This window comes from Mytilus californianus, unplaced genomic scaffold, assembly GCF_021869535.1.
Source record: "Mytilus californianus isolate M0D057914Y unplaced genomic scaffold, xbMytCali1.0.p SCAF_9, whole genome shotgun sequence".
NCBI lineage: Eukaryota > Metazoa > Mollusca > Bivalvia > Mytilida > Mytilidae > Mytilus > Mytilus californianus.
The window spans coordinates 48813016-48827077 of record NW_026262745.1 but is presented as its reverse complement, the minus strand read 5'-3'; the positions used below and the strand labels follow the sequence as shown (position 1 = coordinate 48827077).

General features: G+C 31.3%; 1 protein-coding gene across 1 annotated transcript in view; it reads left to right on the top strand.

Moving 5' to 3' along the window:
• The window catches only part of LOC127715941 (collagen alpha-2(I) chain-like), a 100858-nt gene extending 87892 nt beyond the window's left edge, over positions 1-12966 (top strand). The window contains exons 21-30 of the mRNA XM_052222048.1: positions 761-805; positions 3877-3912; positions 4425-4460; positions 5572-5607; positions 6474-6509; positions 9944-9961; positions 10872-10898; positions 11668-11703; positions 12292-12327; positions 12911-12966. Of these exons, the coding sequence (XP_052078008.1) occupies positions 761-805; positions 3877-3912; positions 4425-4460; positions 5572-5607; positions 6474-6509; positions 9944-9961; positions 10872-10898; positions 11668-11703; positions 12292-12327; positions 12911-12966 (362 nt within the window). The remainder of the gene's footprint in view (positions 1-760; positions 806-3876; positions 3913-4424; positions 4461-5571; positions 5608-6473; positions 6510-9943; positions 9962-10871; positions 10899-11667; positions 11704-12291; positions 12328-12910) is intronic.
• Positions 12967-14062: the final 1096 nt, after the last annotated feature.

The following is a 14062-nucleotide window of genomic DNA, read 5'->3' as shown; positions in this document are numbered from 1 at the left end:
TGATATAAACCAAAAATGTATTGACAATAGGATCGGTACTTTTTGTGAGTTATTTTTTTTAAATTTTTTTTTGCTTTGTGCATTGAGCTTTGTGCATTGAGCTTTGTGCATTGAGCTTTGTGCGTTGAGCTTTGTATCGATCTGCTGCGTCACGGCCTTTTCCATCTGTTTTTTTATCAGTTCGGTCTTTTGTGTGTCTGTAATACCACATTCTAATGTAAATGAAGGATTGGGCTTTCACAAACATTTAAAACTCCGTCACATTTAATGAATGTGCATACCCCAAGTCAGGAACCTTTAATTCAGTAGTTGTCATGTGTTGCTGTATATATTTTATCTTGCTTTCGTTAATTGGTTTGTACATACAATAAATTAGACTTTGTTTTGTCGTTTATAATGTTTTACATTGTGTGATGCCTTTAAAGCCTGAGTTTTGGAATGTGTTTTGTTAATTTCAGAAAGCCGTAACATGATCTATATTTGCTAACATCTACGTCATTTGCTCTCTGGTGGATAATTGGTTCATTTGCAATCATAATGCATATTGTAATATGTATATTGATGACGTATTGGACCACAATGGACCTACAATAAATTTTCAATCGAATCAATTTTCTATCGATTTGCAGTCAGGAATGTTTAAGGTTCAAACTTACACGTCAATGTCATTCTTTAATTGTAGGTTCAATCGAACGCATTGTCTCAAATATATTTATCGAAGAAACAGTTCGAACTAATTGTTAAATCTATTTTATTTTAGGAGAGAAAGGAGACAAGGGAGAAAAGGGAGAAAAAGGAGAAAAGGGCAAGTAAAACAACATGCAACATTTAAACTTTATGGAATACACGTATAATGTTTGGCTCAACAATGTGTTTCGTCTTCGTACTGTTTTTGACCTTTGTAAGTTTTTTTAATTCGAGCCTCACTGATGAGTCTCGTGTAGACGAAACGTGCGTCTAACGAACTCATTCTTAAGCGTGGTGTTCAATTGGGAGTTAGATCAGGCTAAATTCCAGAAGCTGCATGTTTTACAGACATTCCTCCAGTTTTATCTAGGGTGATCAACCGAATATGAGTATATATCCTTACATTTCAATTGATAAATGGGAGACCATTGTAAGATAAAATCATCACTATATAAATAATTTCTGCAACATTAAACAGATGCTAAAACTTTTGGAATGGATTTTTGGTCGTTAAACTAAAGTTAAACCTTACGTTATCACGGATTCTTATACGAAAAAATAAGTATCTTCATGATTTTCGTTTTGAAGGTGAATTTCTTAGAATAATTTTTTGAGTTATTCCTGGTGAGTAGCATGTCATTTCTTAACAAAAACATTATTTACTTCAGAGATTTTTGCTTTCATATCAACAGTTATACTAATCGTATTAAAGATTTGTGGAAATTTATATCGAAATTGTAATTTGTAATAAAAAATAAACTGTATATGACTATTTAACAGAGATGATCTCATGAATAGTATAGCAACAATTACTCCTTTTACATTTGTAATGCATAACCGAAATTAATCATAGTGTTCAGGTTTTGCAACAATGATGGATTTAAGCTGATACAAAATGTCTGTATCTGCTCTCATAGAGATATATCGTTTTATGATTTGATCTATTATTAAATTGCATAAGTACGGCTGCAATATAATAACAATATCACGTTATAAATTTGCAAAACACCAGCAGTAGTACTGGAACTGAGTTACCTAAACAGAAACCTTATTTTGTTTTGGTTCAATCATGGAACTTTCTATCAGGAATTGTCTTTAACAAAAATACATAAATCTAAAATAATATAAACCAAAAATGTATAATCAATAGGATCGGTACTTTTTGTGAGTTATTTTTTTTTTTTTGCTTTGTGCATTGATCTTTATGCATTGAACTTTGTATCGATCTGATGCGTCTCGGCCGTTTCCATCTGATTTTTATCAATTCGGTCTTATGTATGTCTGTTATACCATATTCCAATGTAAATGAAGGATTGGGCTTTCACAAACATTTAAAACTCCGTCATATTTAATGAATGTGCATATCCCAAGTCAGGAACCTTTAATTCAGTAGTTGTCATGAATTGATGTATATATTATCTTGTTTTCGTTTATTGGTTTGTATACATTGTGTGATGCCTTTATAGCCTGAGATTTGGTATGTGTTTTGTTAATTTCAAAAAGCCGTAACATGATCTATATTTGCTAACATGTACGTCATTTGCTCTCTGGCTGATAATTGTTTCATTTGCAATCATAATGCATATTATAATATGTATATTGAGGACGTATTGGACCATAATGGACCTACAATGAATTTTCAATCGAATAAATTTTCTATCGATTTGCAGTCAGGAATGTTTAAGGTCCAAAATTAAACGTCAATGTCATTTTTGAATTGTAGGTTCAATCGAACGCATTGTCTCAAATACATTTATCGAAGAAACAGTTCGAACTAATTGTTATATCTATTTTATTTAAGGAGACAAAGGAGACAAGGGGGAAAAGGGAGAAAAGGGCAAGTAAAACAATATACAACATTTAAACTTTATTTTGTAACCTTCAGACTCTATGGAATACACGTATAATGTTTGGCTCAACAATGTGTTTCGTCTTCGTACTGTTTTTGGCCTTTGTAATGTTTTTAATTCGAGCTTCACTGATGAGTTTTGTGTAGACGAAACGTGCGTCTAACGAACTCATTTTTAAGCGTGGTGTTCAATTAGGAGTTAGATCAGGCTAGATTCCAGAAGATACAGACATTCCTCCAGTTTTATCTAGGGTAATCATCCGAACATGAGTATATATCCTTACATTTCAATTGATAAATGGGAGACCATTGTAAGAAAAAAAAAATCACTATATAAATTATTTCTTCAACATTAAACAGATGCTAAAACGTTTGGAATGAATGTTTGGTCGTTAAACTAAAGTTAAACCTTACGTTATCACGGATTCTTATACGAAAAAATAAGCATCTTCATGATTTTCGTTTTGATGGTGAATTTCATAGAATAATTTTTTGAGTTATTCCTGCAGAGTGGCATGTCCTTCCTTAACAAAAACATTATTTACTTCAGAGATTTTTGCTTTCAAATCAGCAGTTATACTAATCATATCAAAGAGTTTTGGGAATTTATATCGAAATCATGGTAAATTGCAATAAACATAAACTGTATAAGACATATCCTATGTATTAATAAAAACGACTGTTTAATGTATAAGATCTTAATGAATAATATACGCACAATTAATCGTCCAACATTGGTAATGCTTTTCTTTGACATCGAAAACTTAACGAAATCATAGTGTTGAGGTTTTGCAACAATCAGGATTTGCAATACATATTGATGTAAATATTATTTATTTTTCATTTATTGGTTTGTACATAAATTAGTCTGTTGGTTTTTTCATTTGAATTGTTTGACATTTTGTCATGCCTTTTAAAGCTTGCGCTTTGTAATGGGTGTTGCTCATTTCATAAGCCCGTATATTAATCTATTATTGCTAACATCTATTTTATTTCGTCTGTGGGGGTTATGGTTTCATTTGAAATCATAATGCGTATTCCTTTAAGTTTTTGAAGACCAATAGGATACAAAGGCACCTTAAATATATTGTCAATCAAATCAAACATTCTTCAACTTTCTATTGATTTGGCACCATCAGGAATGTTTAAGACCAAAAAATTGAACTTAAATGTCACTCTTGTTCATTTAACAAGAGGAATCTGGTAATTAACCTAATAAAAATATACCATCAGAAGGAGAAGCTATGAAAATGTTTAATTGTAGTTTCAATCAAACGCATTTTCGTAAATACATTTATCAACTAAACATTTCTTACTAACCAATGTTTTTTTAATTTAAGGTTTGAAAGGAGAAAAGGGAGACATCGGATATACCGGTAAGTATAACAACATACAACATTTCATCTGTATTTTGAAGTCTTCAACCTTCATTTAATACAAGTATAAGGTTAGGCTCTTCAATGGATTTCAACTAATTTTGTGCTTATTTAAAAAGCCCGTTTGTTGATCTATTATTGCTACCATCTACGTTATTTTGTCTGTGTGGGATTATGGTTTCATTTGCAATTATAATGCATATTCTTATAAGTGCATTGAAGACCAATAGGACCACAAAGGGACTTTAAATGGATTGTCAATCAAATCAAACATGCTTCAGCTTTCTATTGATTTGGCACCATCAATAATGTTTAGTCTCCAAAATTGAACGCCGATGTCATTCTTGTTCATTTAACATAAGTAATCTGGTAATTAACATCATAAAAAATGAACTATCAGAAGGAGAAGCTAAGAATACGTTTAATTGTAGTTTTAATCGAACGCTTTTTCTTAAATACATTTATTAACGAAACATTTCGTACTAACCGTCATGATGGTTTTATAATTTTAGGTCCGAAAGGAGGAAAGGGAGAGACAGGAAATAAAGGTAAGTTTAACAGCAGTTTGCTTCTTTCGAAAGGCCATATGGTGATCTATTATTGCTATTATCTACATCATTTAGTCTCTGGTGGATAGCTGTTTCATTGTTTCTATAGGACTTCAATGGACTTTAGATGAATTTTCAATCAAATCATTTTAGTCTAAGCTGCATGATTTTTTTATTAGTTGTAATTGGCTTTGAACTAGCTGTCAGTAACTGCGGTTACTCTCAGATCTGACTTAGAGTCTTTTTGTTGTGGGGATGTATAAGTACCTAACCACGTCCACTCTGTGTTTTTGTTAGATGTATTTCTATTTGTATCCATCTGATGCGTTAATCCTTTTTCAACGGATTTTTATAGTTTGTTCTTATTTTGTACTGTTACACTACTGTCACAGGTTAAGGTGGGTTGACGCCTTTAAACTAGTTCAACCCCACCACATTATATGCCTGTCCCAAGTCAGGAGTCTGTACTTGAGTGGTGGTTGTTGGTTCTTACTGTTTATCATATTTGTTTTTCGTTCATTGTTTTGTATAGTGTGTTCTTATGTTGTGTTGTTTCACCACTGTCCCAGGTTAGGCGAAGGGTTTGGCGCCATCTAAGTAGATTAACCCCGCCACATTCTGTATGTGCCTGTCCCAAGTCAGGAGCCTGTAATTCAGTGGTTTTCGTTTGCTGCTGTGTAGCATATTTATTTTTCGTTCAATATTTTGTACATAAATAAGGCCGTTAGTTTTCTCGTTTGAATTGTTTTACATTTGTCATTTCGGGGCCTTTTATAGCTGACTATACGGTATGGGCTTTGCTCATTGTTGAAGGCCGTACGGTGAACGATAGTTCTGTGTCATTTGGTCTCTTGTGGAGAGTTGTCTCATTGGCAATCATACCACATCTTCTTATTTTTTTATTCCACGTTCTATTGATTTTCCGGAAAGTTAACGTCCTCAATATGAAACGTCAATGTCATCCTTTTTTTTTAACTAGAGTTATATGGCAATAAAAGTCATAAAAACCCATACAGAAGCAGAAGCTAATAATGTGAAATGTAGTTTCAATCGATGTAATTGTTTTTAAAATACAAATTACGTACATACCTTTATATCTATACAATTTTAGGATTGAAAGGAAATAAGGGAGACACAGGAAATTATGGTAAGTAAAACATTTGTAAAACAACATACATAATTTAAACTGTACTTCATTTTGCATTTTTAATTTTTTTGATTCGAGCGTCATTGATGATTCTTTTGTAGACGAAACGAGTGTCTTACGAACACAATAAGTGTGGTATTTATGATGAGTTTTTTTTACAAATATTTGGTCAAAGACACAATAAGATCTTGTCACGTTCCAACTAGGATCAAAATAAAGAAATCAGTTACAGTAGGAGTTATATCAGTCAATTATCCAGAAGCTGCACACATTCCTCCAGTAATCTGTAAGATGATCAACCGAACATGAGTATATATCCTTTCATTTTATTTGATAAATTAGAGACCCTCGTAATATAAAATCATTACTATCTGTTGTCCTTTCTCATCAAATAAGTTTGTGAATAAAACATTTTGAAAGTAAGTTTTCTTTTAGAATGCGAAATCATTGTCAATTGCGAATTATGATAAAAGCCGAGTTTACACTGCACAAACTCTGTCACCTGCAGTATTATAAGTTCAGTTAAAACCAAATATATAGCATGGTCCTTGTTGGCCGACCCTGCTAATTTGCATTCACTTTCAGGTGATGCTTCTGTATTCATCCCCAAAACACAAAAGAAACATAAATAACTCTAGCAAAATCATTGCATACCTAATCACACATAACCAACACGTTAATAATTAACATAAATTAAAAGGAACAAGATTAAAATCTCAATGAAAGTCTTTTTCTGACCAGTACAATTACCAAAAAGGGACGTAAAGATGATATAGTCATATCCAACAAAGTTCCACTTAACTTTTGAAGGTTTGAACTTTATGCGAGTACATACACAATAGTATGATATATTTTCTCTCTTTCAGGACCAGAAGGACCAACTGGACAAAAGGGTCCGACCGGTATGTATTTGTTGCAATTAATTGAACTTATCTACATTTAAAAATTGATTAAATCCATATCAATCAAACATATGTACTAAATGTTTATGGATTTCAAAACGTATTTGTAGAAGAAAGTCAAAATTGAGAAAACAATACAATTTCAGATAAAACAAAAGTATGGAAATAGAAATAAATTCTTCCACACTATTAAGATTTTTTTCAAAAGGAACATGGAAAATACTATGAGAGCTTAGTCTGTGTACATAGCTATATAATTATATAGATGAAGCTAACTTGTCCATTTGTTCATCAGATTTGTTAGTTCTTATTGATTTCAACAACTTCGCAGCTTCAAGTAATGACAGCTAGATTTGAAATACATTTTTCAAGGTTCTATATAATGTAAATACTTCATTTTATTAAGTGTTAAACGAAGGAAACTGTTATTATTTAAGTCACTTCAGAGATAGTTACTTTTCATATCAAAATCTAAAGTCATATAGCAGTTATCCTTATCATATGAAAGAGTTTTGGGAATTGGTATTGCAACTGGAAATTGTATAAAAGAATAAACTGTTTAAGACATATAATAATGTTTAAAAAGAAAAATATTGAATGCATATGTTCTATATGAATAAACGGTGCACTGTTAATCGTCCTACATTTGTCATGCTATTCTTTCACATGCAAACCTTAATCAAATCATTGCGTTGAAGTTTAAAAAGATGATGGTTTTTAGATGATAGAAAATGTCTGTATCTGATTTCATATAGATATTGCTCTATGATTAGATCTATTATAAGATGTGATTCAGTCAGGCTGCTATACAATAAAAATAAAACGTTATAAATTTGTAGACCAACAGCAGTGGTATTTACACTGTTACAAAAACAGAAAACCTTTTACATTTTGAATCGATCATGGAACCTTCTATTTGGAGTTGTCTTCAATATTATTACATACATCTAAAACGACTGTCAAGACAATAGGATGGGTACTTTTTGTAAGATTTTTTTATGCTTTTTGCTTTGTTTCTATCTGATGCGTCAAGTCCATTTCAACTGATTTTTAACAGTTTGATCTGATGTTCAGCTGTTCAACCATAATCCCATGTAAGGGAAGGATTGGGCGTTCACCAACATTTAAAATCCCGTCATGTTAAATAAATGTGCCTATACCAAGTCATTAGCATCATTTTCAGTAGTTGACGTATCTTGCCGTATATATTATTTATTTTTCGTTTATTGATTTGTACATCAATATGGTTTTGTCATTGAATTGTTTCACATTTTGTCAATATGAAGTAGAAGATGTGGTATGGGTGCCAATGAGACAACTATCCATCCAAGTCACAATGTGTACAAAGTAAACAATTATAGGTCAAAGTACGACCTTTAACACGGTACATTGACTCACACCGAACAGCATGCTATAAAGGACACAAAAAGACTGTGTAAAACAATTCAAACAGGAACACCAACGGTCTAATCTATATAAAAACGAGAAACGAGAAACACTTATGAACCACACCAACAAACGACAACCACTGAACAACAGGCTCCTGACTTAGAACAAGTGGTGAATAAATATGCAGCGGGTCTTAACGTTTTAACGGGCGCCAACCTTTATCCTAACCTGAAATAGTGGTATAACATTACAACATAAAAAGACACACAATAAAATATCAAGTAAAACGGCTTAACTCGATCAAAAAGACAATTCACAAAAACAAGTAAATATACACTGAACGAATAAGTTTGATCTTTGACCCAATATAAATAAAAAGGATGTTTCAATGTCAAAAAGACAACTTTGACTTAGGACAAAATGGCGTTAAATAACGTACACAGATAAATTGAAAACAGATAAATTGAAATATAATAATTTTGTTTTGTTAGGAGTACAGACACATTTTTTACAAAATAAATGTGTTATTCATAGTACGAGTAAAAAAGTGGAAATTCTTTCGTCATACTAAACATGCTACATACAAATTTTTCCTTTTGTACGGGGTTTGCTCATTTCAAAAGGCCGTATGGTGTTTTATAATTGCTAACATCTACGGCATCATGTCTCTGATGGATAAATCATGCATTTGCAATCATAATGCATAAAATTGCAACGTCATAAAAAAAAACCATTCAGAAGCAGAAGCTGTTAATGAAAATTTACGTTAAGTTGTAGTTTAATCTGACGCATGTTCTTAAATACTTTTATTAAAGAAATTATTCTTACTAACCGTATCATCCATATGATTTTAGGATCGACAGGAGATAGGGGAAACATAGGAGATCGCGGTAAGTAAGACAATATACAGCATTTGAGCGTCACTGAGGAGTCTTTTGTAGACGAAACACGCGGCAAGCGTACATATTTGTAATCGTGGTATCTATCATGAGTTTATTAAAAAAATATTTGGTCAGAGACACAATGATATTTTGTAGCATTCGTAGGGGGCTTATAATGAAAAATTCCTTTGCTGTGGAGGCTATGTCAGGCTTTTATCCAAAAGCTTCACACATTGAACATGAGTATACATTCTTACATTACAATAGATAAAGTAAAGACCCTCGTTAAATAAAACCATTACTATATCAATCAATCATTCTACAATTAAACAAATGTGTAAACTTTTTCAAACGATATTAGTCGTTAAACATTATTGATCATAACGTTATCACGGAATTTTTATATGACAAAACTAAATATCTGTAGGATCTCCCTTCCAGAGAGCAGTTTGTTAGAATAATTCCCAAATTTTTTTTTTTTCCATAAAGTATTATGTCTTTTTTTTCCGAATCATTTTTGTATCAAACAATTTTAAAGTATCTTCATTAGAAATGCGAATTATTCAAATTGTAATTAAAGCCGAGTTTACAGTGCACAATATCTGCCACCTTAATTACTGTCAGTTCAGTAAAAGTTAAATATATATCATGTTCCTAGTTGGGAAATCCTGTTAATTTGGATCCCCATTCATATGAGACCCGGGTTCCTCCGACATCATCCACATCAAACAAACGAGGCATAAGTAACTCTGGCATAAGCATTTTAAAGCCTAATTTTTCTTTACCCACAGGGGTTTACATAAATTAAAAGGAACGAGATTATAAATAAATAATTTAAATCATTTACTATATCATCAAACTTCTTGGCTCGAATTATTGGTATTTTCAATTTGTACCGAGAAAGACCTTGTTAAAATAATTTAGGAACACGTTTAACAAACAAATGAAGTTTTGTATTGCTATAGGTATCAAACTGTTAATTTGTTATTTCTCCTACTCATGGTAGTTTTTTATACTAGTCTAATGATATGTAAAGTCATCTCAAATACCAACAGTTAAATTGTTCCTTTATAAACTCGTGGTATTTTATTGTTATAGTAACTTTCATAAAATATATGTAATGTATAATTGTATAATCAATTACTGCTGCTTTATCTTTTTCAGGACCTCCAGGACTAAAGGGTAATTTCTTAACTTATTGACGTGAACATGATTTTGGCAATTTTTACGTTTAAAAAAATATATAAATGATATGCAGATGTTATGATAAAGACTAAGGACTTAATTGAATATACAAAATACGAACATGACACGCCTATGTTATCTTCCATTTGGTGACGTACACAAAAGCGTCATAACTTTTACAAAATGTATACTCACCGTAACGTGTAACGAAGTTCGATGTTGACGATGAAACATGGTTGAAATTGTATTACCTTCATTTTATCGGCAAACATTTACACCAAAAATAGCTTGCATTCTTTTAAATGTGCAACAATTGTCAGTTGTGAATTATGAGTAAATCCTATCAAACACTGCACAAATTCTACCACCTGCAGAACTGTCAGTTCAGTTAAAGTCAAATATATGGCATGCGCCTAGTTGATCGATTATGGAAATTTGCATTCTCTTTTAAATGACACCTTTGTATTCATCCCATACTGAAATAAAGACATAAATAACTCTACCTTAAGCATTCTTAAACTTGTCTATACATATCTGGACATACTTCCACTGAAAAGAGACTACAAGAAGTTTGAATCATTTTTCTATTTCATCAAAACTATTGGGTTCAAATAGCTGCTATGTTCAACTTGTAACGGTAAAGACCTTGTTGAAATTGAATTAAGGAACACGTTTAACATATATAACAAACGGATGCAGTTTAGAATGGATATATAACTGTTAACTTTTATCTTAATATACTCATGGTATCTAACGACATCGTAAATATCAACTGTTAACTGTTTACTTCATATACTCATAATATGTAAAGGCTTCGAAAATATCATACATTATAACATATGATAAATTTACTGCCAATAATTTCTTCAGTATTAATTTATCCTAAAGAATGAATTTACATTAACAGGAAGATACGGCAGAGAAGGACGGGCTGGTAAGTTCAGAATCAAAATACGTCACTGTTTTCATTGAACACATTGTGCATTTACTACAATTGACGAAAAATCTTTTAAATCCAAAATTTAACTGTATCATGATTTTGAAGCTTTGTAATAATGATGATTTTAGCTGATAGAGAAATGTCTCTATCTGTTTTGTGTTTTTTTAAGATATATTGTTTTATGATTAGATTTTTTAATAGATGTAGTATGGCTGCTATATAATAAAAATAACACGTTATTAAATTGCAGACCACCAGCAGTGGTATTGACACTGTGTCACAAAATCCGAAAACTTATTAAACTTTTGATCGATAATTGATATTTTTATCTCGATTTGATCATCAACAAAATAAACGATATAACACAATAATTTGAAGACTGTAGGTTCGGAAATTCTTGTGTGCTGCTTTGTGCTTTGTACCTATCCAATGCGTCATGCCTTTTTTAACTGATATTTAACAGTTCGATCTTTTGTTAAGCGGTTACATCACAATCCAAAGAAGGCGAAGGAATGGGCGTTCCAAAAATTCAAACCCCGTCACATTAATGAATATTCCTATCCAAAGTCATGATGCTTTAATTCAGAAGTTGTCGTGTGTTGCTGTATATATTATTTATTTTTTGTTCATACTTTGTATATACAAAAACAAACAACATGAAATATGGATTTAATTGTAGTTTCAATCGAACGCATCTTTTAAAATACATTTATCAAAGAAACTGTTCGTACTAACCATTATCATTATATCTTTATATTGTTAGGACCGAAAGGAGGAAAAGGAGACAAAGGAAATACCGGTAAGTAAAAATAACATACAACATTTAACTGTGTTTTGAAACCTCCAATCTTAATGCAATACAAGAATAATGTTTGCCTCCTCAATGCTTTTCAACTTCGTATTTTATTTGGCCTTTTTAGCTTTTTTTCATTCTAGTGATACTGATTAGTCTGTTGTCTATGGTGAGTTTATTATACAAACATTTGGTCATAGACACAATAAGATCTGCTTGCGTTCATAGAGGGATCAAAATAAAGAAATTAGTTGTAGCAGGAGTTATACCAGGCTATTATTCAAAAGCTGCACATTTTCCTCCATTATTCTCTAGGGTGATCAATTAAACATGAGTGTATATCCTTACATTTAAGTTGATAAATTGGAGACCTTCGTAAGAAAAATATCATTACTAACAAATAATCATACAACATTAAACGGATGTTAAAATCTTTGTCTAGGCTTTTTTGGTCGTTACACATCTTATTAGAAGAAATAAGGATCTTTATTATCTCTGTTTCGGATTTCGGAGATACATTTGTTTGTATAATTGTTGAGTTTTTTCAACAACAAATTATGTCGACTACAGTAAGATATACTTACTCTCTTTTAGGACCAACAGGACCAACAGGACAACAGGGCATGACCGGTATGTATTTGGTGAACACTTTATTTAATTTAATTTGCTTTAAAGAAAGAATGAAAATGCATATGATTTAAATAATGAAATATATGTACAGAAGGTTTATAAATTTCAAAACGGGTTTGAAGAATAAAGTCAAAATTGAAAAAGAAAACATTATCAGATTTTCCGATGCTTTTTAAAGATATTTTTTAATGATTGTGATTGATGTTGATGTCATTGATTTTAAAAACAATCATCGCAGATTGAGAAATTAGAGACAAAAACTATATAACCCTATAATGTAAAGACAATATGATTGGTACTTTTTGTGAGTTATTTTTTGTGCTTTTTGCTTTGTGTCGATCTGATGAGTCCCGCCCTTTTTAACCTTTTAAACAGTTTAATCTTATGTTCAGATGTAATACAACAATACCTTTAAAGAAAAGGATTGGGCGTTCACCAACATTTGAAATCCTGTCGCATTAAATGAATCATGGGCCTTTTATTCTTTAGTAGTCGTATCTGGCTGTATATATTTTTTATTTTTCGTTTATTGATTTGTACAAAAATAAGACTGTTGGTTATTCCGTTTTTATGTCTTTGATAGTTTGCGATTTGATAGTGGTTTCTACTCGATTAAAAATGATGTATGGTGATCTATAATTGCTATCATCTACATCATTTGTTCTCTTGTTGACAAATCTGGCATTTGCAATAAAAATGCACAAATAAAAGACCACATTGAAACTTAAATGAATTGTCGATAAAATCAAACATGCTTCAACTTTCTATTAATTTGCCGTCATCAGCAATGTTTAAGTTGAACGTAAATGTCATCATTATGTATGTAACTACAATTATATAGCAATTAACGTCATAAAAAAATCTTTAGAAACAGAATTTACGAATGAAAAATTAAGTTTAATTGTAATTGCAATCAAATGCATTTTCTTAGATAATTTTATCAATGAAATAAAACATATTTACCATATTATCTATATACTTTTAGGATCGAAAGGAGACAGGGGATACACAGGAAATACCGGTAAGTAAAACATTTGATCGTCACTGATGAGTCTCTTGTAGACTACACAAAATGCGCGTTTAGCGTACATTTTTGTGATAGTTGTACCTATGACGAGTTCAGATACACACTGATATTTTGTTGCGTTTGTAGCAGGCTCAATATAAAAAAAATCATTAGCATTGGGGGTTAACTCAGTGCACTCACTCTTCCACCTTTATTACTGTCAGTACAGTAAAAGTCAAATCAATACCATGACGTGGGTGGCTCTGTAATCATCCACATTTAGCAAATGAAGCATACGTTACTCTAGAATAAGCATTATAAAGCCTAATTTTACATTACCCACATCGGTTAACATACATTAAAAGGATTGAGACTACAAACAGTTTTAATTATTTACTATATCATCAAAACGTGTAGGCTCAAATTGTTGACATTAATAATTCTTACCGAGAATGACATTGTTTAATAAAGGAACACGTTTAACAAACAGATGCAGTTTGGTATCACTATGGTTATCAAATTGTTAATTTGTTATTTCTTCTACTCATGTTATGTAAAGAAATATCAACTGTTAACTTGTTGTTACATATACTCATGGTATTTTAGAGTCATCGAAGCGTTCATAAAATATTGCATATACTGTTTTACTTGATAACATTGCATATTTTAAATGCAACTGCAGTTTTAGAAAATTGTTTATTATGGTGCATTAAAGATAAGTTCATTGCA